We start from the raw sequence: 24,648 nt of genomic DNA, 5'->3' as shown, positions 1-24,648 counted from the left end.
CCCAATCACGGACCAGGACCCCATTTTGCTTTCACTGTACAATATAGCCCAGATTGTCATCTATGTGGGAAAAATCCATATAGGGGACCAGAAAGATCATAAGATCTCCTGTCTAGAGTTTTCTCTGGATCACTCCATTCATCAGACCCAAGAAACTACAGGCGAATTAGGAAAAGTGACCTTAAAAACTGTGGTTTTTAAAATAGTGTGGGATTCTAAGCAGGGTATAAAATGTGTGGATAGGTTAACAGTGTACGCTTGAGATTATAAATGCATTTTAAAAACAAAATTAGCTGAAAATCAGTTATTCTTTTGCTTTCTTCCCAAGATCCACATTCAGAGTTCTGTGCAGTCCAAGAAGATGATTATTGGCCAGCAGCTTGGGAACAGCCAAAAACCCAGACATGCCAATTCAATGTTATCATTTACTAGACATTCAAATTTAAAGTGACTTACTGGACATTTCATAACAGCTGGAGAAGCGGCTGACCTGCTCCTGCTTTTATTGACTGACTGAGGTGTCCAACCAGGGCTGGCAACTAAAAATGGCTTGCAAACTCAATTCCTTTGTAAATCCCACCAAAGGGCAGTGTTAATGATTGCTTTGCCAGCCCAGCCGGCCAGGTAGAGCCTGAAGAGGTGAACAGAGTCCTGTGCTGGTCTGAGAGAGGGAGAGTACTGCCACCTGCCTGCTTAGAAACTAACATGAGGCACAAGTCTGGGGCAAATTGTGCTCCTTCTCCTGGCTGGGCTGGGTCATAGAACTCTACTGCCCGAGCAACAGTGCCACAAGGCCCCCAAAGCTGAACTAGGGCGCTACAAGACCCCCAGGAGGCAGGGCCTTGGCTCCTCCCCCAGCCTGCTTAGCCACACCTCCATGGGGTCATGGAATGTTGGCGGGTGCACTAGCCCGTCTTCCCTCAGCCTCTTTTTAGGTTGTGCAAATGACACCATTATATCTAGGCACCGTGCAGGGGGACGAAGGAGGGCATTGGGGAAGAAGCTCCCCCCAGTGCAGTGGTTATACTCAATTTCATAACATTATTTTTAGTGACATACGTTGTATTGTTGTGGCCAAATAAATGGCCAATTGTTGCCTCTTTGTCAAGCCCCTCTACCTGCCCCCCCGCCACATAGTGTGTGGTCAGGTATGCTGCTGGTCACTCTTACCTTAGGAAAACTTAAGGGCTGATCAATGAACACCTGCTGTGGCAGGCAACTGTACTAGATTCATAGATTCATAGATACTAAGGTCAGAAGGGACCATTCTGATCATCTAGTCTGACCTCCTGCACAGCGCAGGCCACAGAATCTCACCCACCCACTCCTATGAAAAACCTCACCCATGTCTGAGCTATTGAAGTCCCCAAATCATGGTTTAAAGACTTCAAGGAGCAGAGAAGCCTCCCTCAAGTCAACCATGCCCCATGCTACAGAGGAAGGCGAAAAACCTCCAGGGCCTCTCCAATTTGCCCTGGAGGAAAATTCCTTCCCGACCCCAAATATGGCAATCAGCTAAACCCTGAGCATATGGGCAAGATTCACCAGCCACATACTACAGAAAATTCTTTCCTGGGTAACTCAGATCCCATCCATCTAATATCCCATCTCAGGGGATTTGGCCTATTTACCCTGAATATTTAAAGATCAATTACTTACCAAAATCCCATTATCCCATCATACCATCTCCTCCATAAACTTATCAAGTAGAATCTTAAAACCAGATAGATCTTTTGCCCCCACTGCTTCCCTTGGAAGGCTATTCCAAAACTTCACTCCTCTGATGGTTAAAAACCTTCGTCTGATTTCAAGTCTAAACTTCCTGGTGGCCAGTTTATACCCATTTGTTCTTGTGTCCACATTGGTGCTGAGCTGAAATTATTCCTCTCCCTCTCCTGTATTTATCCCTCTGATATATTTATAGAGAACAATCATATCTCCCCTCAACCTTCTTTTAGTTAGGCTAAACAAGCCCAGCTCCTTAAGTCTCCTTTCATAAGACAAGTTTTCCATTCCTCGGATCATCCTAGTAGCCCTTCTCTGTACCTGCTCCAGTTTGAATTCATCCTTTTTAAACATGGGAGACCAGAACTGCACACAGTATTCTAGGTGAGGTCTCACCAGTGCCTTGTATAACGGTACTAAAACCTCCTTATCCCTACTGGAAATGCCTCTCCTGATGCATCCCAAAACCGCATTAGTTTTTTTCACAGCCATTTCACATTGGCAGCTCATAGCCATCCTATGATCAACCAATACTCCAAGGTCCTTCTCCTCTTCCGTTACTTCTAATTGATGCGTCCCCAATTTATAACTAAAATTCTTGTTATTAATCCCTAAATGCATAACCTTACACTTCTCACTATTAAATTTCATCCTATTACTATTACTCCAGTTTATAAGGTCATCCAGATCTTCCTGTATAATATCCCGATCCTTCTCCGAATTGGCAATACCTCCCAGCTTTGTATCATCTGCAAACTTGATTAGCACACTCCCACTTTTTGTGCCAAGGTCAGTAATAAAAAGATTAAATAAGATTGGTCCCAAAGCCGATCCCTGAGGAACTCCACTGGTAACCTCCCTCCAACCTGACAGTTCGCCTTTCAATAGGACCCATTGCAGTCTCCCCTTTAACCAATTCCTTATCCACCTTTTGATGTTCATATTGATCCCCATCTTCTCCAATTTAACTAATAATTCCCCATGTGGCACGGTATCAAATGCCTTACTGAAATCTAGGTAAATTAGATCCACTGCATTTCCTTTATCTAAAAAATCTGTTACCTTTTCAAAAAAGGAGATTAGGTTGGTTTGGCACGATCTACCTTTTGTAAAACCATGTTGTATTTTGTCCCATTTACCATTGACTTCAATGTCCTTAACTAATTTCTCCTTCAAAATTTTTTCCAGGACCTTGCATACTACAGATGTCAAACTAACTGGCCTGTAGTTACCCGGATCACTTTTTTTTCCTTTCTTAAAAATAGGAACTATATTAGCAATTCTCCAATCATTCGGTACTATTCCTGAGTTTACAGATTCATTAAAAATTCTTGCTAATGGGCTTGCAATTTCAGGTGCCAATTCCTTTAATATTCTTGGATGAAGATTATCTGGGCCTCCCAATTTAGTCCCATTAAGTTGTTTCAGTTTCACTTCTACCTCAGATATGGTAATATCTACCTCTATATCCTCATTCCCATTTGTCATGCTACCATTAACCCTAAGATCCTCTTTAGCCTTACTAAAGACTGAGGCAAAGTATTTGTTTAGATATTGGGCCATGCCTAGTTTATCTTTAACCTCCACTCCATCCTCAGTGTTAAGCGGCCCCACTTCTTCTTTCTTAGTTTTCTTCTTATTTATATGGCTATAGAACCTTTTACTATTGGTTTTAATTCCCTTTGCAAGGTCCAACTCTACTCGACTTTTAGCCTGTCTCACTTTATCCCTACATGTTCTGACCTCAATTAGGTAGCTTTCCTTGCTGATCCCTCCCATCTTCCACTCCCTGTATGCTTTCTGCTTCTTCTTAATCACCTCTCTAAGATGCTTGCTTATCCAGCTTGGTCTACAACTCCTTCCTATGAATTTTTTCCCCTTTCTTGGGATACAGGCTTCCGATAGCTTCTGCAGCTTTGATTTAAAGTAATCCCAGGCCTCCTCTACCTTTAGATCCATAAATTCTTCAGTCCAATCCACTTCCCTAACTAATTTCCTTAATTTTTGAAAGTCAGCCCTTTTGAAATCAAAAACCTTAGTTGCAGATTTATTTTTGTTAATCCTTCCATTTAGTTTGAACTGAATTAGCTCATGATCACTTGAGCCAAGATTGTCCCCTACAACCATTTCTTCTAGGAGGTCCTCGCTACTCACCAAAATTAAATCTAAAATGGCATCCCCTCTAGTCAGTTCAGCAACTACTTGATGAAGGAATCCATCAGCTATCGCATCTAGGAAAATCTGAGCCCTATTATTATTACTAGCACTGGTCCTCCAGTCTATATCTGGGAAGTTAAAGTCTCCCATGATCACGCAGTTTCCATTAGTATTTACTTGATTAAAGACATTAAAAAGGGCTCTATCCATATCCAAATTAGATCCCGGAGGTCTATAGCACACCTCAAGCACTATCGTAGGAGAGGCTCTACTAGTTTTCTTCCCCAATGTAATTTTTGCCCAGACGGACTCTGTCTTATCCATTGCATCACATCTTATTTCTTTACATTCTACCTCATCATTGATATACAATGCTACTCCACCACCTTTACCTTTGTTTCTGTCTTTCCTAAACAGCACATACCCTAATACACAGATGCATTTGAAAGGTGGGAGGAAGGACTGATTCTCTACTGCCTCGCATCTTGTGCAGTTATTGACACCTGCACAAAATGGGTGCAAAATGCTGATTTGGAAAAATTTTGCACTCCCTTTGTACTGGGGTAAATGACAACACAGGGCATAAGGCATCAGAGAGCCAGTGTAATTCAAGTGAAGATAACTCAAGTTAACTCCCCAGTGAAGACACAGTCTAAGACTGACTGAGCTGCAGATTGATTTTTCACCTCCTGCATCAACAGAATTATTCTCGACATTCAAATTATTTCCAATTGGGAAAAGCCACAGAAGAGTATAAGACTGCTCAGGTGTCAATGATTGTATACCTAGGAGATAGTGGAGATCCCAGGTGTGACAAATAATCTAATTTGGCCTGCAGAACCTTTATGATGGGGATAATGAGGGAGACAGAAAGAACCTAGCATGACTCTAAGACAGACTAATTTGCACAGGTGGTGAGTACAGCTTTGTGAGTAACTGAGTTTTTTGATTCAGTGACAAGTCCGAAAAATAATAATTAGAAAATGATTTCAGGTTGTATGAAACATTGTTTTGATTTTGAGCTTTTTTTGTTAAACATTTAAAAAGTAAAAATATTCAGGGAAAAATTGAAATGTTTCACTTAGGCATTTTCTAAATGAAATGTTTTGATTTCTGAATTCAAAACAATTCTTTGTTTCAGAATTTCCTTTAAGTTTAAGAGGGTTTTCTTGACCAAAACAATACGGGCAAACGTGACACAGATTTTCTTTGACACTAATCTGCATTTTTCACCAAAAAATAAGTTTGGTCGAAAAATTTTGCCCAGCTGAAGTGCCGAGCACTAGACGATGTGGTACTCAGCTTTTTTAAAACCACACTTTTAAAGTGTACAAGCCAGTTCCTCAGCTTATCTTGGTGTAGCTCAACTGTAGTCAATTGCAAATTTACATGTACTTTTGGACAGCAGCTATTATTGTCAAATGAAATGCTCTTTATCTCAGCCTGTACTTGGATATTATCCTTGCTCTAAAATCTGGTAGCAGGACTAAAGGGGTGACGAGCTCTTTCGTTGTCTACCCTCTAGGAAGGATAAGACGTTTGACAGAGGATCAGCGATGCAGCTGAATGTGTTATTTAAACACTTATATGGCCTTGTATAAAAAGATTAAGGAAAGAAATGGAATATTAAAGTACTACAAGAAAACGGGAGGGAGACAGTGTCTGTTATTGAAAATTCTGTCTGCATTTACTACCAGTTCTCATGCAGTGGCATCAGACAGAGGAGTAAATATCACTCAGCAGCCATAGTTATCTGACTAAATAATGGGAGTAATACTGTAGTAAATCAGGCCCAAAGTTGAGACCACCAAACTCACTTGTCATATTCCCATGAGGCTTAGCTACTTTCAAGTTGCCATGTCCCTGTTAGTTACTCATACCAAACTCATTTCATTCGATTTTAAGCTCTTTGGAACAGGAGTTTTCTTTTCCAGTTCCTGACTTGTATAGCATGATGTGCTTCTTCCTACAGCACCATATAAATACTAAATAACCATTATAATAAAACATGCAGCAATTCTGGTGGAAAACCTATGGCTGTATTCTTAAGGGTATAATCTCAGATCAGATTGTGAAGTCTTTGGGGTAGGGACCATCTTTCAGTTCTGTATGTGTACAGAGCCTAACACATGGGGGTCCTGGTCCAAGAGTACCGCTATATAAATAAGCGGGTAAGGGTTTGAGCACACACCTCCCAGTCCTGCAAGGTGCTGATCACTCTGACCCCGATAGAGCAAAGCACTTAAACATAAGCATATGCTAACTGTAAGCACATGAGTAGCCTCACTGATTTCAGTAGATGAGTGCTCGGCACTTTGCGTGATCAAACCTTGCCCAAGATAATTACCCAGCCTCTTCTCCTAATGTCCAAAAGGTAGCCAATGAATCAACCAATACATTTTTTGCCCATTTGCCCATTGTAAATAATAGACCTGATTCCCCAAGTGCAAAATGTTACCAGATTTGAATGGCAGCATACTACACCCTCTCTTACAGATGTAAATGGCAAACACCAGTTGAAAAGCAATGAAGAATCAGATCCAGTATATACACAAGTTGGAAATGGCAAACCTAATTATTTGATAGGATTTACTATCTGCTAATGGTTGAAATGGCATCTTTAATTTAGTGTATGGCTCTGTTCAGTCAAAGGATCTTTACTATATTAGAAGCACCTCCACCGCTGAGTGTTTTTATGTACGGACTGTTCTATTTTTGATACACTAGATGTATACTTCAGAATCTTAATAGAATCCCTCTTAAATATTTACTGACTATACCCAGTACTTTATGACTAGCTAATTAATTACACATGCATGCTCCACTATTTTTAGTTAAAGTGCGGAATAGAATTTGGCTTTGTCATGTCACTAAGGAGATAAAGCCAAGAGGAAAAAAAATCCGCCCCCATAGGTAACAAGTAAATATGAGGAAAACACTGCTGCTGGCTTCAGACTCAGACACTGGTACATGCAGGGTGTTTCTGCTTTCCCCCATATTCACACTAAAAGCTACCCACTTTCTGCTGTCTATCAGCTCATCAAATACAGTGAACAAGGCTCTGTTGGACTTGGTTTCCAGGTGGGTGTGATCAAGGGCATGGTATATCCACTGCTGTAGGATACACATCTGCTGCATTCCCCAAACCCTTCCCATTTAGCTTGTGCCTTTACTGCACATCCTCATAGATGTGGGAACCCAGCAGGATGGTCAACATGGGGGCTCCAGTATTGCCAAGCCCAAGCCTTCAAAGACCATGAGTCAGGCTCTCCAAAATCATGAAATTGGCCTAAAAATAATAAATGCTAGGTTATTTCTATTTGCCTATTTGAAAGCTGAAATTCTTACTTACAAGACTCCAGGAGCTTTAAGAAAAAACAGTGAATATAACAATACTTGTAATAAAATCATGAGAGTTGGTAATACTGGGGGTTCAATCACTAAGGGCAGCTTCAGAGTACAAATCAGACTACTTGTGCCTCTTAATAACTTCTCCTGGCAAGTGCTCTGGTGTGTGTTTGCAATAGATTTGCAGGAGCAAACTGCTCTGACCAAAGGGAGGGTGGGCCTTTGGGAAATCTTGCCCTAAATGAGAAAGATACAGTAGAACCTGGACATTACTAATCAAGACACTTTCCACTGTGGCATGATCTGCAGACAAAAGTAAGAGTTACAAGTCTCCCTGGATCCTCACCACCCCAGGAACATGTGAACCACACAGTAGCACATAGCCCCCCCGTTGTCCATGACACTCTCTCACTGGACAAAGTACAATGAAGAAGCCGCTATATAATATTTTTTTTCTTTTCTAAATAGGAAGAAAATGAAAGGCCTGAACGTGGCAGATGCCTCATGAAGATTGTGTGTGCGGAGGGTGAGTGTATGTGAACCTGCCTACAGGGTAAACAGCAGAGATGGTGAAATGCCTAGCAGTATGTGTAGTGTACATATTTTATTAAAATCATGTGTCTGTGGTTTTAAATCTGGAGTGCTATACTACACTCCTTCTCACACAGAATTGCGATTCTCTACTATGTATACAATGACACTGCAACAAACCTGTGGCCACCTACATTAGGACTTCATGGTTGTCCTTCAGCTGCTCATCATGGCGTTTCAAACTTCATGGCAATAGCACAGATGGAACTCAGATCCTCTGGTTCCCAAAGCACACACCCCTACCACTGGAACTAAAGGATAATCTCCATTAACTGCTAGCACTATAGGGCTGATGACACACAATTGTTCACTTCTGACTGCATCCAACAGAGGACAGTAGTACCCATACTGTACACCCTAGCCAAAGGACTACAATATAAAAAGCTAGTAAGTGACAAGATAACAAACAAGGCCAATGGAACTCTTAAAAAACTCAAGACTTTACAAAGAAAGGCAACACAGAGAACAATATTATGACCAACCGCCGCTGGGATCTGAAGTTATATTTTACCATTATCTAAAAATTAAAAGAAGTCCCTATTTGCCTTGCCAAAACCCCAGAGCCCTGATGACTATAATTGGCCTGGAAAACTTAATTGGCCAAAAATAAGGAACTATGGTATTAAAATACACTGTGCCTATCTGATATTTTAAAAAGAACTGTGATTATGACAAGTTCTGGGGACTCCAGTATTGCAATTCATTAGCGATAAGGGATTAACATTCTTCCAAGGAAGGCAGCCTCGTCCACCCAGCCCTCAGAGGCAGGCGGTTGAAAGATTTTAGCCCGGTCCTTGTGCCTGAGCATGTTCAATTTTTATCTTACAGTGAACATAGTAGTAACATTTCTTAAATTTAGCCTTCAAATACATGCCTAAGGCACTACCATCAATTGAGGCTTTCAGCATAGTCCACAAGCGTTCACACTTCATAATTTAGCAAGGCTATGTGATGCTTAGCAGACAGTTCCAATTCTTCCCTGACAAATAAACTATGTACAGTATCTTTGTGATTTTTTCTAGATAAAGGGCCTGAATTATTTTATTCAGCTATCTAATACAATTAATTATGCCAAATTTAACAGATTTGCAAATTGTTTAAGAGAAACCAAAAAGTCACATATATGTTTCACGACACTGCCCGCTACTGTACATTATTTTTACAGTAGCTCATAACTTATGCCGATGTTGAAGCATGGTTCAACTCCAAAAAGCATCAGTGTAAAAATAATACTTTCTTGCTCAGACGACCTGCTCCTTGTATGTATTCAGAGTCACCCGTGATCAGAGTAGCAAGTTTTTATTGGTGTTTCACTCCCGTTCGTCCTGCAGAACCAATGAAGCTACAGGAGAGCGAGCTGAGGTCCATCATCCACGGAATTGTTGACTATGGGTATGTCCACACTGCAGTGGGAAGAGTGATGGCACCACTTGTAGAGTTACCCACGCGAGCTTTAACATAGCCATCTCGGGTTTCAATAGCAGTGAAGCAGGAGCATTGCCAGGTAATAGCTGGCCAGGTAATAGTCCAGTGTCCCAGGCAGGCTTGTACAGCTTGTGCTGCAGCCCATGTTGCCACAGCACCACTACTATTGTTACTCATGCTAGCTAAATTAAAACTAGCTTGGAATGTCTACATGACCTGCAGTCACGCCTGTGATAGCAGCGTAAACCATGCCCAGAGTACAAACCCATTTACTCATTTAGATTTAAGCAGCCAAAAAAGAACACCCATCCTAAGGTCTAGGAGTCCTTGTAGTCTATTAACCACGCAATCCTTTTCCACCAATGCAACACAAAACAGTGACAACCCTTCATAGGTGCCAAATCCGTGGGTGCTCTGGGGCTCAAGCACCCACTGGCCACAGCTGTTCGGCGGGGCCGCCAATCAGCTGTTCGGCAGGGCTGCCAATCAGCTGTTTGGCAGCTGGTTGGAGGTGCCCAGGGAAGGGCAGAGAGCGTCAGGCAGTGGGCAGGCGGGACCCTTGGGGGTGAGGGGAGATCAGTGGTGGGACGAGGTGGAGTGAGGGCAGGGCCTCAGGGCAGAGCAGCCATGGGGAAATATAAAAGTCAGCTCCTGTGCAACCCCTCCACAATTTACCACCAGCCTGCAAGCAGATATTCCAAAACAAGATCATCCTACCTCAAGAGATTCACTCCCCAGCCCCTGGCCTCAGCCCTCCACAAATGCCTTCTCACAAAGAAAGCCAACATTTCGGACCAAGATAGGAAAGTGAATATCAAAGTCAAAAGGCCCCATCAAAGGGATCACACAGAAGACAATAAGGCTGCATGGATGTGGCCTAATCTGGCCTACATCATCTATACTGGTGATGACGTGTGAGACAGAAAAAACCCAGATTGAGTCTCAGAGCCTACGTTGAGCTTGTAGGATTGACAGTCACTTTTCAGAGCACACATTAAAGTGTGGTTTTGGGCAGATGAGTGACTCTTTAAAAATGACGCCGACTCTATGAGCCCCACCTATCTGCTACCCAGTTTTTTCACGGTCACACCTGCTGGAAGAGTGCCACTGTGGCTTATAGCACCAGATGGGAAGTCAGAAGACCTAGATTCTATTCACAGATCTCTGTTGCACACTTAGCCACCAACGAGCCTGACACTAAGACTTAAAGGCATAGTAAATAAAATAAACAGTATGTTTCATCCCAAACAATTCAACTGATACACATATAAACCCCTACTGAAATGGACCCACATCTGGGGCATAACATGGCTAGGGTTTAGCAGCTCACAGCAATACAACAGTTTAGGGGAGAAAGCAAAGAACAGGTGATACCATGCAGGGTAATCAAGGTAGATAGATACTAAGGCCCAGATTTTTAAAGCTATATAAGCATTGCTGCACTCAGCATTGCACTGCCTAACTGATTTAGGAGCCAAATTCTCATTTTCAGGAGGGATTTAGTACTCCTAAGTACCTAAATCCCTTCTGAAAATGAGAATTTGGCTCCTAAATCAGTTAGGCAGTGCAACGCTGAACAGAGTGGCAACTAAATAGCTTTAAAAATCTGGGCCAGAACACTAAGAGTCCCTTGCAAAGAGTGACCTGGGATTCTATACCCACAAGAGGCCAGACCCTGGGCTTTACCACTCTTCTGCATGATACAATCCCCAACAATACAATGCCCTGGATATTGCTCAGCACTGATTCACAGGAAAGAGTGCCACATACTGCCTCTCCTACACCATGTCCTGAAGCAGCTACGTAAACCTTTGTCAACTCCCAGCCAAGCTGTACCAGGCTCAAATTTGCAAGATGAAAGCCTGAGGTCATGTGGTTGCAGATTTAAAAGGAACTGAAATCAGAGTGTCACACGGACAGCCTACAACACTCTCACTTCCTCCCTGGCTAGACTTATGCTTGTGCAGTGCAGTCATATTCATCCAAATGGCTGCATTCTCTGCTCCATCTGGGTGGCTTTATTGATCAGGAGCTTTTACAAACCCTCACTGGAGCTATACAGCATTTCCCCTGGAGATCAAGCCAAGTGCACCCAAATAGTGGTTTTGCTTGTTAATTAAAGAGTCAGTATATCAGGCATGACTATATCACCAATGGACTGCGTCATGCATCCTCCACCCAAACCTTTCGGGGGGAGGGATAACTCAGTGGTTTGAGCATTGGCCGCTAAACCCAGGGTTGTGAGCTCAATCCTTGAGGGGGCCATTTAAGGATCTGGGGAAAAAATGGGGATTGGTCATGCTTTGAGCAGGGGATTGTACTAGATGACCCTCCTGAGGTCCCTTCCAATCCAATTCTATGATACTATAGGCCAGAAATTCTCAAACTATGGGACAGGCCTCCCAAAGGAGGCCCGGGAATATGTCAAGGGAGGTGCAAGCTGTGTGCTTTTTTCAAAAGAGCTCTGGTTGTCAGCCCCAGTTGGCCGGGCTCATGCATACCCGGAAGGCATGTGAACCCCCGCCTTTTGGGGAGGCGAGCTCCTGGTCCCACCCCTTCTACCCGAGGCCCCACCCCTACCCTTCCCACCCCCCTTGCCTGCCAGAACCCCGAGAGCCCCCCACTGCGGCTGAAGGAGTACCAGCCAAACCACCTGCCCTAGCTGCGCTGGCCGGCCCAAGCACCAGCCGGCCTGCCTTGGGCACTGGTCTGACCCCGAGCACCGGTCTGACCCTGGGTCAGCCTTAGCTGCCCCTGGGCACCGGCTGGCCTGAGCCGCCCACTGGCCCAAGCTGCCCCAGGCTGCCCCGAAATCCAAGGTCCAGCCTCTGGCCTGAGCTGAACCCCCACCACCTTTGGGGGAGATGGGAAGTGAGGGCAGGGCCTCGGGGCGGAGCCTGGGCGAGGCCATGGCTTGGGTTAGGGGAGGCATAGCCTCCCTTGGCCTATGATACCCACCGCCCATGAGGACAGCCAGAGTCCTGGCACCTGGGCTCTCCTTCCCCCTCAACCAAGCCCTCACCTAGAGGTGGCGGGGCTCTGGCTGTCAGCCCCGAGTGACAGCAGCAGTGCAGAAGTAAGGGTGGCAGTGGGGTGCTAAGTCTGCTGTTTCAAGTAATATTGACAAATATCATTTTTCACATTGCCACCCTTACTTTTGTGCTGCTGCTGGTGCCACGCTGCCTTCAGAGCTGAGAGGCAGTATATTTGCTTGGGGGGGAGGGTAAAGGACTACAGACACAAAGAAGAGGGGCTCAATCAAAAGTTTGAGAACCACTGCTATAGGCTAATCTGTGACTCACACCGACATAGCCCTACTTGAAGGTGGTCAAAGTACCCAACCCCAGGAGGAGCTCTGAGCAGTTTTGCGTTGCAGGCTGGGACAATGACTTCCAAAGCTCCAGGGAATCGCGGCCACACTTTAAGGGGGTGCAGGATGGAATTCCCTCCACAGGGAGCCAGCTCTGTTGGTTCGTGCAGAATGGGACCAGGAAAGGTGTCATTAACCTCACCTCCTCTTTGCATGCTTCACTGGCACCACTCCCCCTGCACTCTCTAAGCACAGGGCTTTCCATTGTGCCTGTCAGCCCGTGCACAAGGAAAGCTCCTTACATCTTCTCTATCCCATGCAAACCTGTGTGCAGGGACTGGATGCCATCTGTCCCTTTGTGTTTAAAACCCGAAGAGGCACAGTTGAATGAAAGGCTAAAGGTGAACCTTTTTTACGTGATGTTAAATTTGCTCCGCTCGCTAACCGTCATCAGTCTTGCCAACTCTCACCATTTTATCATGAGCCACATGATATCTGTTTTTTCTTAATGCCTCTGCTCATGGAGTCATGTGATTTCATAAGAATCTCAGCTGTCATTCAAAAAACCCAAACCCAAATCTATGTTTCTAGCCATTATGGCTGCAGATAAAAGCATGAAAATGTGAAACCCAAAGCCTAAAAAAATTAAAAAGGAAAATAAAAAGAACCTCAAATATATCATTTTATAAAACTCTGATTATTTCTATGCCAAACTCATGATTTTGTGTGTCTGACTCATGATTTTTGAATGTTTGAGGTTGCCAATATTGGGATCTTCAAACCTGATTCCCCCCATATGGTCTTTGAATACATACTCCTCTAGCTTTTATTCTCTTAAAGTATACAGATCCTACCATTAGAGCTGTTCTGTGCAGCTCTAATGTTATTGTGGGCCAACTACATATGTAGACTGGTGATTCTGTTACAATCTTTGCTTTATAGCAGCTTTATAACTTCCGTTTTAACTGGCAAAGAACTGCAACTGGGTCTACAACATTCCAGTATAGATATCATTTTTTCCTCTCAGAAAGTCTGTTAAGCAGCTTTTTCTATGTAATGATGAACCTCTAATTTTGTTTTTACAGAGTTGCATGCTTTTAAAAAATACAGTATAACAGTTCTGATTTTCTAGATCCAACTGGTCTGCTTAGCTACTTTGGATACAGTTTGTTGAGCCTGAGTAGTGGTTTAGGTTGTTTATGTGTATATTTAGCTATTTTTGTATGTATGGAAGATATTGCTGCCTTTGAAGAATGAATACATGCTCCTATGACATAATTAAGTATTGGGATAGCTGGGAATACTTTCTGACTCAAATATTTATGATCACAAACTAAAAAATGATGCCAGCATCCACTAACCCGTCTCTATCAGTCCCAACTAATTACAGACCAAAAACAAATTATACACCAGAATAAAATATGTAAATACCATAACTCTGACCATAATCATATTTCCATTACAGGTGGCCAAACTGTTTATTCTATGCATTTAACCCTTGGGTTTGCATGTTGTCTGCAAACAGATTGTATTTTAACAAATTTGTTTAATATTCAAAATATTTCAGTAAATGGCTTTTACAAACACATCTGAGCACTAGATTATGTGAAGACAGCTCAAACTGAGTATTCAACTGATTACTTAATATTTGGAATTCGCTGGAAGCTTTGTGTCTGGTCACCTAAATCAAATCATATTGTTTACGTTCCTTGACTGGATGACTTAACTTTACACTTCTGCCAAGAGCCACTTGTATTTCTTGATTAAACAGATCTTTGTCAATGGGCCCCAAATTCAGTGGTCAGAGATATTTATATGAAGGCAACATAGAGGTAAGAATGTTCACAGACAGCCAAAAATTAAGCAATGCAAAATAGGCTGAATTGAAAGCAGCATTCTAGTTCAGTTTACTCGCAAACATGCCTTTTAAAAAAAAACTGGTATTGCTTTGCTATCTTAGCACTTTAAGGGCCAGATTCTGATCTCAGTTACATCAGAATCTGACCCTAGCCTGCAGATTTGAAAAGCCCTAACAAATTATTACAACAAAGTTGGTTTTATTGTCCTATTAACATTGGTCTTATTTAAATCCTTATGCTGCTGTGATTATTTTCCATTCCCAGATATCTAAACGGACCCATTTACTCTTTGGTCACTGGTTCTCGGAAGTGTTACCCAATCATATTCATCCTTGTACCATACATTCCACCAAATACAAGGCTCTCCTTCATTCCCATGAACAAATGCCTAAGGCACTACCCTTAATTAGTATTATCAACATTTTTTACATGTTTTTGCGCTTAGATTTTAACTTTCAACTGAACCGTATGATCTCTCAAAACATTTTCTTTTTCAGTAAATAAACTGAACTATGTTTTTCCTTCCTGTTTTTAGGGCGATTAAAGAGCAACTGATTAACTCCAACACAAAAAAATCCATGAAAGAGTATCTAGATAGAAATAATTCTCTCTCTGTCATACATGGGTTTATTTTATATTATGAAGGGAAATTATGTAGTAGGCAGCAGCAATCTTCATTTTTGCAGGTGGAGATTTGTCCTCCGTAAAACCCATGCAACCCCACTGATTTCACAGGCCCTAAAAGTTTATTGGCTTCTGATTTGCCTATTGGAACTCTGAATTCTCTACTTTTGACTTCATAATCCTTGCCGCAGCCACTGAGCTGCATTGTAACAAACAAGTGAGATTTAATCACTGCAGCAAATGGAAAGTTATGATAAAAATGTCAAATAAAAATGCAGGATGGAAAGGCAAAAAATACTATTATATTATACTATTATAATATTATAATACAATACTATTAAACACTAGTATTCCAGCAGAACTGTCTCTATAGACAAGGTGTCCCAGGCTTTTCCATGAGGTATCCACGGATCTTTAAAACCTCAAAGGGGGACCAAAATGTGGAACCAGTTGTTTCTTATCCAACACTAACATACATTTGAGAATTATGTATCTTGGGCATCTTGAGGAATAATAAGTGCTATCCACAGCCTCTTCCTAGTGGACAACCCCACACCTGATCCCCTCATTCGGATGAATCATCTGAATCAGAACCCAAGTCTCCATTACCAGATCCTGATATAATAGATGCCTTCCCCCCCATGTCCATTTTCCCCTTCTTTTCCTGCCTTTGATCCTTCTTCCTTTTCCTCTTGTTTTTTCTATTTCTCGTTGCATGCGTATTCATAGACACATTTATTCCTTTTCTAGCTTGTTATTCTGTTGCGGCTTCCCTTCACTGTTCCTCGCTAACCAGAAGACTGCACACTGCTTGGAGTGAGAGAGTCTGCTGGTGGATGGACAGAGCAGGGTTACATATGCCCTCAAAGTTGAGTGAGTGCTGCAAAAGACGAGAAGCCTACACTAGTGGGATACAGCCTGAGCCCGAGTCCTCTATACGTGACCTTGGCTGGTGGCCAACTGCATTACCACACAAAGAGCAGGGATAGATGAAGTGGCTTCCAAAGAGTAGCCCATCACATTACCCACTGCGGCAGGAGCTTGTTCCTGGTGGGAGTTGTGGGAGATCCAAGGTTAAGGAGCTTTCTCCATTGCTGTGGCCTCTCTCACCTGCCCTGTGCTCTCCTTGGACTGATCTTGTGTCCTGCATCCTCCTCCATTTCCCTTCTCCAGGTGGGAAACACGGATCTAAATTCTCTATATAGTTGCTCTATTTCTCCTTTTCCGATCATTCCAAAAGAAGGCATTGTGACTGAAAGACTGTTTGTTTTCTATAGTCCTTCCCCAAATCCGCTTCTTTAGACCAGCTGACACCAATTCCCATCTTAAGTCAAACTGCATATTGCATAGTTTGTCTAACATTGTATAGCACGTTCATGTGGTGCTTGGTGAATTATCCGTTGACATAACTAACTGATTGGTAGTTCTGCCCTAGTGCCCCAGCAATGAACTGTAGCAACGGGAAGAGTCAGATACTTGTCAGCCCTCCTGAAGAGCATGGCTAAGTAATTCACTCATGCCCCAGCGCCCTACAGGGCACGGGTGTTTTTATGAATATTTTTCTGTGTCCTCTCCCCCAAATAAGGCACTCTACCTGATCCAGCAGTATACTAGTTATTTCTCATGTTAAAATATTCTCACTATATTTGCACTGTACCAGCAGTCTATGAACAATATTTTTAGAGTGAAAATGACAAGATAGAGAGACCAGGGTAGTGGAAATCAGTGTGAGGGCCACCATAGTAAGCTGCCCACGAAAACGTGAAAGTGTCACCGGAAGAAAAAGCACACAATTTCACAGCTGCCACTATTCAGGAACGGGCACAAACCGTTATGCAGAGAGACAAAGCAAGCTATTATTGTAACAATCAGTCCCACATCTTATACGTTTCCTGCTCTTTGCTATAGGACAACAGTTATAGCAGGAAAGACATAGTAAATTAAAAAGGCATCAAACCTTATAGACTTGTCCATATGTCCCGTTTCCAACTACTTGCACCAGTTCAAATATCCCTGCTGGGTCCTGTAAAAAGTACAGTAAATACTGTTATTCATGGCAAAGCAGTTACACACTCACTTTTCAAAGGGAGCACTATTGTTCATGAACAGAATGCAAAAAAGTCTCGTAACAATTTATATTACAAATAGAGAGAATAATAAAACAACTAAATAGTAATACAATCATCATTATTAATAAAATATGATGAACTTCTATTACAATTTTCAACCTTGCCTCTAAAAACACTATATAAATATTAGCCAATGAAAGCTCAAATACACCAATATCATAGATAAATGCAGAGGGGTAAACTGAAGTACATAGAAGTTACATTACTTGCCCATGGTCACATGACAATTTAGTAACAGAGGCAGGAACAGAACCCAGAAATCCCAAGTCTCACTTCTAATCACTGAGCCTATCTAGAGGATGAATTTGGACATCTCTCTTCTGTTATGAAATATTTAGGTTAGTAGTCACCAAAGTTACAAAATATTAACCGTGTCCTATAACTAATTTGTGTTTGATTTAGATCTATCCTTATCAAAACAATCATAATATCAAGTCTACATCTAAAATGCACACTGCCTCATTTCTCAAAGGTGGACTGGAAGACACAGAGAATAAAGAACTTTTAGTCTCGGCATCATGGGTTTGAATCCAGACTTGATTGCTGTTAATTGCATGACCAATTTCCATGTAACAGATGATCAAGGGCCTATGTGAAATAAAGTAGTACAATTCCTACTCATTTAGCATCCACTCCATTAAAACCCAGCCTTGTCCACAAGGATGAAATTGAGATCTATCTTGTATCATTTCTCAAGTAGCAAGAGTACTCTGCAGAAGAGTATGGACATGTAAACATCTACTCCTGCAACACAGCATGTTAAGAACTCTATTATTTCAGTTAAAACTCACTTGAAAGATTTATATAAAACCATTAAGAACTCAAGAGACCAGTTTCTTGGTAGCTGGCGGAGCAATTTATCACTCTAGCTCATTTCTTTGGAAGATATCATTGAGAAGTTTATATGAAATATTATTAATTCCATGAATCCGTTTCTCACCATCTGTTTTAGCTATCTATCCTGTCGGTTGATATCTTTGGGTACCACTGAGGGATGTGCTATAGAATCACATCATTCACTCAGAAGTCCAGTTTCTATGACTCTGACTGGAAAAGCCTGTTATTTATCACAGAAAAAATGTTTTTCTGGTTGAAGATTATTTGTTGAGGAAAAAACATGTTGGTTTTTTTTTTGCACAGAAACTGTCCACCTAGGGATTGATCCAGCACACTTTGCTTGGGAAAATCCCCTCTGAAATAAACAATAGTTTTCTACATAAATGAAACAGGACTAGGCTTTTTGTCAGCAGAGTGTCCTGATTGACATACAATAGATTTCATCATGAGAACAATGTAACATAGACTTCTACAATTGCGTTACTGCGCAGTTATTCCAAAGCCAAATAGCTCCGGCAGTGGCAAAGCACAAGTGCCCCTTACAGCCATGAAAATCTATTTTTATCTTGCTTAGATTCTCTGTGTTCCCTGCCAGTAAATCTGAACGCACTCATCTTCAGTCCTTTGTGGTTAGATGGTTTTTAATCATGTCCTTCCCAGATCTCCAACTGTCTGTAGATTTGTTTTATTTAACTAACAAGATGGAACCAGCTCAGACTGATTTTTCACTTATCCACATACTCAGGTGAAAGCCACAAGGAAATATATTGAAAACAGAAGAGAAATTAAACATAAGAAGCTAGTTTGAGTTTATCCTTTCTTGATTTCGGTATCGATTCTGCAAATTCTTACGCATACCAAAATAAATGGAACTATTCATATGCAAAAAGTTAGGAAAGCATATAAAAGGCTTTGCAGGAGAAGAGTACTTGTATGGTGCTTCATTTCACATATGGTCTGTGCTCTTTCTTTCAATTATGTTAGAGCCAGTAATAAGCCTATTGCTGCTGATAGATCTAAAACATAATTTTAGGTGGACACTATAAAACCCTCATTGGCTGGCGTCAGGATCCAAAAAGCAGAGTCAGGACTAAGGGTCCAAAGCAGGGGCTAACCTGAGGCTCGGAACAGTGAAGGAGTTCACAGCCAGGTTCCAGGCCAGGGTCAATACCTAGGGTCAGGGTCCGAGTCAGGTTTCATTGTCTAGTCAGAAGGTGAAAATCAAATTAAGCCAAGGTCAAAGTCAGGAGCAAGAAATGGGACTGACAGCTATAGGAGGTCCACACTGTTGCCTGGACACTTCCTGGAACACCCTTTGGGTTTATATAGAACAGGGAGCCAATCAGGAGCCACGAAGTTGGTGCCTGGCAGACCCCTTGAGGCAGGACTTCCCATGGTCCATGCCCACAATGGATCGTGGGCAGCTGAGCAGCAAGCTGGTTACAGCAGCAGCTGACGGGCAGCATGGAGATGCCAAATGCCTGGCAGCTCTGCAGGCCTGGGTTCTAGACTTGTGGGGCCTTATAGCTGGGCTGCATAAGCACCACCCCAGCACTGAGCTGTGGTTGCTAGGTAGGCCAATCAAATGTTCAGAGACTCTCCCTGGAATTCTTCCGCATTAGAGCTCCTTTGTGGAATGTGCACTATAGCAGCGTTTCTCAAACGTGTACTGTTCTTGTCTGGTTGGACATGAGCACTGCATCCTCAGCTGACACATTATGGTTAAATCCTCACACTGGGCAAATCTCTTAATTATCTCAGAGGTAGGAATCATCTTTGATGTAGTGCTTCCTCTCAGCAAACATTTTAAAACTCCGTGGCCCATATAACCCTTCACCACCTACCCGTTGCCAAGTTGCTACATTTCCTTTGACCAATGCCAAAATACTGACCCAAACATTCATCACTTTGAGGTTAATTACTGCAATGCCCTGTACCATATGCCGGTCTTCTTGCTTTCCTTTATCATCTTCAGAGTGTTCAAAAGGCAACAGCAAGACTGCTGACCTGGATGCCACCTGGGCAACATATTACCCCTCTATAGAATAGCATGCCAAATGCTGCATGCAACAGGATACCAAATGAAATACACTTTTCATGGATTCTGCAGCCAGGCAAGAGAAAAGAGTTTGCAGCTCTGATTTTTTTTGTCCCTCTTTACAGAACAAAAAAATCAAAAGTCATTTTAGCCCTCTGGTTGTCCTTATGAAACGAGCAACCCTGGCAGGTCGGTAACATAAATATACACTGTTAGATCACCAGGGCAACCTGGTTTGGAAGCCAAATAGCACCAGAACTCCACCCAGATGATCCCTGAACTTTTGGAATGTATTGGCCAGACCACCCCCTCCCATGGGAGGAGGACGCCCGGGAGGACATCTCTGTGAGGATCCCCACATACCATCCCACTGGAGGGGGTGGGGCTAACAACCAGGGAACTAATGCCATCTGCCTGGAGGCCATGTGCCTCTGCATTGGTTCTGCCCTCAATTGGCTGACTCCCTCAAAACAATGTGATAGCATAGTTCCACACTACCTGGTATAACTTTGGCCATGGCTGGCCCAGGGAGAGGGCTTTGCAAAATAGGTCCTGTGACCCCACATCAAATTTGTTTTCCCCTCCACTCATAATTTCCATGGGGCTGGAAATTTGCTGGCCTCCACCTGCCTCCACTCTTGCCTCCAGCATGGACCCAAGATTGCAGTCTCTGCTGGGATCTGGGGAGCGGGGTCCATGCTGTGGAGGTAGCTGAATACTGTCCCATATGTGGATCAAAGGCGCACTTTGGGACTCTTTAGTGTTTCCCTATTAAGGTCTGGACCTGCAGTATTCAGGATCTCTGGGGTAAAACCCTGTGGGAGATTTGCTGGCTTTGACACTGAAAGCCAGCAAGCTGCTTTACAAAGCTATCCTCCTCCCTGCTCACACAGGATTCTTATTTCTTTAACAAGATAAGACACATCCACGGAACTTCATCACTTTGTCTTTCTAGTCCAAGCGTCACTATGTTTCAGGTTAAATTCTGGCTTTCCTGGCTTTTCCTGGTCAGTGGGTCCTGTGCCATCACTTGCAATCCCTATGATAGTGCAGGCCTTTTATTTTTCCTGCATCTTGTGTTTGGAACCCCCGCCATAGGATTTCTGTGCAGGGTTTTCCAAACCCTCTTTTTAAGTCATTTTTAGAAAATATCTTGCTTTGGTTTCCCTGTTTGAGGCTGAAAGCATTTTGCCACAGTTTTACTAGTTTTTTTCCCTCCCTGGATCAGAAGAGTGCATTAGAAGAATAGCTGTGGCTAGACTGGCATGATATTTCCACTCATCTTTTTAAAAATCTAAGCTAGCCACCTAAGTTGCAACCGTATTAACTGTTTGTGGGCATGAAATATGACCAGGGTTGTGTTTTCTGGAGACAGAGCTGGTTTACATTAAAACCCTGGAAGTTGCAAGAGCAGGCACAATGCTAGTATTTATGATCAGCCATATTCATATCGGCTTTGTTGGCCTTGCAAAAATATGACACACACACACTCGCTTCATCACAGCGGCCCATTTACCACACTCACTCTCTCCCCACACCTTTGCGGGATTAAAGTAATGTTTATTGAAGTCAATGGGAGTTAGTTACTGGGGAAGGAGAACGGGAAAGTGATGAGATTGGAATAAAATAAAATACCATCTCTGGACTCTAAAATCCTACTTATTTTATGCCTGTGAGTTGACTTGACTACAGTTATTGAAGGAGTAAGTTGAGGAGCATTCAGTCCTACATGGTGTGTATGTGAGTACTTGGGGCTAAATTCTTTGCTGGTGGAAATGGGCATAGCTTCATTGACTTCAATAGAGTTTCACCCATTTGCACCATCAGAACATGGGCCCCTTTGTGTGCACTTTAGAGATATTTACACAGACTGGGTGAAATCCTGTTTGTCTTACTCATGCAAGAAGTCCAGTCCCCCTAAAAGTCAGTCATGCAAGGAAGACTGGGCCCACAGTTTGCACAGCCCAGGACATCTTTACATAGGTTTAAGCAGCTTGCAGGCAACCTAAATAGTGAGACCAGCCTTTAAAAGGTCAGGTATCAGCTATTTTGTCCTTAAAGATGCACCACACAGACTCCACCTAGCTGCTTCTTTTGCAATTGTCAGCAGTGACTTGTACTCATCAGGGGAAAAAAATATCTCCCAATTAAAACTAAAACTCTGTAAGGCTGGGAATCCTTTGCCAATCACAGCTTAAAACCAGATGCTGTGAAATCAAGGATCTGCCAGAGTAACACAGAGGAAGACAGCACATTGGGTGGGTGAAGGGCAGCAGCAGAGAGAGGCTGAAAATCGCCTTCTGAACACCTCCGATCTGACACTGAAGCACACCATTACCCTGCCCAGAAAAACAACAGCACCAGGAATGACTGAAGCAGCCTTGAGCTTCTCATCCAGAGAGGGGAAGGAGGAAACATTCCCACCGGAGGCAGCCAGCTGAAACCAGAAGCAACAGGCGACTGGGCACGATCAAGCCGTGGGTCTGCTCCTGGCTCTGCGAGTGCCCACAGAGGAATGAATGCAGGGGCATGGAGCTGGCTGGGGGGGAGGAAAAGCCCAGCCCGGCAGGGCTCAGGTCGGGTCAGGACTGGCTCGGCGTGGACCGGGTCAGCCAAAGCAGACGTGCGTTGGATCAAGCCAGGTTAGGCAGGGCAGATGAACCCAGCCAGGCTCAGAGGGGTGCAGCCCGGCCAGATGCTCCGCTCCCCGCAAGTCCCAGCCCTGGCTAAAGCCAGAGGTGCCGCTTACCCGGAGCGCAGCCAGGTCGATGTTGTCCAGGCTCTTAGCTGCGTAGTCCCTAGCCATGACCCGGGGTCCCGGGAAACTTCCCCGGGCTGCAGTCCGAGGCGGTGCAGGAGAAGCCGCGGCGGGTGCAGGGCGTTTCTCGCGGGGGGGTGGGGGGGCGCTGCACGAGTTGAGTGGATGCTCTTGATTGACTTTTGCAGAGCTAACGGTCCCGACCCCGCTCAGCCCTTGTCAGCCGGTCCGTCCATGGCTGCGGGGCTGGCTGTCGGTCTGTGTGACAAACACAGGAAGCTTGACATGCACGCAGCCTGCACCGCCGGGAAATCCTCCCCAGTCAGAGGGCGAGGACACAGCCCCGGAGCCGAGCTTCTTTGAAGAAAAACAACTTTGGCAGAGACATTTCCTCGGGAAAGTTTGCAAGGAAGTGACGTGCCCGAGGGGGTTTGGATGCAGCCGCTGCTGCGGCCAGAGCGGAGCGGAGCGGGGCTGGGGCGGGAGGGGCCGGGAATTGATTGGGGGGAGAGGTAACGAGCTGGAGCCGGCCACGCTTTGGCCCCGAGCTCCCATCAGCGAGCGAGAAGCAGGGTCCCGGTGCATCAAACCACCCCGGAGCCCAGCGCGTCCCAGGGCAAAGCCCGGCAGCTGGATCGAGCCCGCAGCGTCTCCACTTAGGCATTAGACGAGGGGGCCCGTTGGGCTGGGCCCCGCAGGTGCCGGACCCAGCAGATCCCGGGTCACCTGTTCGCCCTGCTTTAGTTTCTTTCCCTTCTGAGGTTCTCCGGAGTCAGCCAGTGTCTGTTTGCTGGAGAAGCTCTCCAGCTCCGAGCCAGAGCCCGCCAGCTTCCAGGTGGGAGCTTTCCCTCTTGCCATGCTGGCAGAGATTCAGTCTCCTGGGGTAGGTATTGGGCATAGGTGCTGGAACTACAGGGCCTGCGGCACCCCCTGCCTTCAAGTGGTTTCCATTATATTCAGGGTTTAAAGTTGGGTTCCCTGGCTCTCAGCACCCCCTACAATACAAATTGTTCCAGCACCCCTGGGGTTTGAGGGATACCCGCCCCTCAGCGCTTTCTTCCTGCTCTTTGGACAGCTTCTGCTACTTTGGAGGGGTGTGTAGGATCTTCTCTCTTTCTTTTTCTGAGCTAGCATTGACGCCAGCTTGACAAAGCTAAGGTATGTCTACACTGCAAAACAAACTGAAACAACCCCCCCCCCCCCCCCCGCCCGTGGCAGCGCATCTCAGAGCCCAGGTGTACAGACTTGCAGGGCTTGCGTTACAAACACCAGTCCCTTCCCCTTTGGGCTGGAGCTCACAAGGTGGGGTTGGGTCTCGGAGCCCAAGCCAGGACATCTACACTGCTATTTTTAGCCTGCTGCCGGGGTGTAAATGTACCTCCCGAGACTTAAGTCTGAGTCACACCTCTTCCTCACAAGCAGGCCGTGTCTTCGCTGCAGAGTCCAGTGGGGTTACCGAACACCAGTTAACGCCTCACTCCAGTGAGAGCGGCCACATTGCGAAGTAACTCTGGAACTGCACAGAAGCCATGGTGAAAGCAGCTGCTGAGTCACTCTCACCGGAGCAGTAGCAGGTACCCCTGCCAGGCTAGAAGCACCACAGCCCTCCAGTGGAGGGGTTGTGTGTGGACAGGACTCGAGATGTGCAACCCTCAGGTTATAAGTAAACTTAACTCAGCAGTGAAGACAAGCACAGGGATTCACCTTTGGAGGGAATGACCAGCACCTAATAAAGGTGGGTTGGGAGATAGGGCTTGCAAGTGATGTCATCTCTCCCTTTCCTGGATTCCATGGAAGCCCCTCTGGCAAACTGGGCAGGGGTAGGCCATCTGTTTGTAGGCAGGGGC

The 24,648-nt window shown here is 44.3% G+C and overlaps 1 protein-coding gene across 3 annotated transcripts in view; it reads right to left on the bottom strand.

Moving 5' to 3' along the window:
* NRK (Nik related kinase) overlaps positions 1-23,508 on the bottom strand; it is a 128,885-nt gene extending 105,377 nt beyond the window's left edge. For 2 of the 3 annotated variants that reach the window (XR_006274465.1, XM_038416767.2), the window contains exons 1-2: positions 22,793-23,508; positions 16,997-17,062 (exon numbers count right to left, since the gene is read on the bottom strand). Coding sequence is in view for 1 of the 3 variants with exons in the window: in XM_038416767.2 (XP_038272695.1) it covers positions 16,997-17,062; positions 22,793-22,849 (123 nt within the window). In the remaining 2 variants the exon portion in view is untranslated. The remainder of the gene's footprint in view (positions 1-16,996; positions 17,063-22,792) is intronic. The other variant, XM_043492931.1, reaches the window with a different exon arrangement.
* Positions 23,509-24,648: the final 1,140 nt, after the last annotated feature.

Source organism: Dermochelys coriacea, chromosome 9 (assembly GCF_009764565.3).
Source record: "Dermochelys coriacea isolate rDerCor1 chromosome 9, rDerCor1.pri.v4, whole genome shotgun sequence".
NCBI classification, from domain to species: Eukaryota; Metazoa; Chordata; order Testudines; family Dermochelyidae; genus Dermochelys; species Dermochelys coriacea.
Note: the sequence above shows the minus strand (reverse complement) of the source record. Positions and strands in the feature narration are given on the sequence as shown.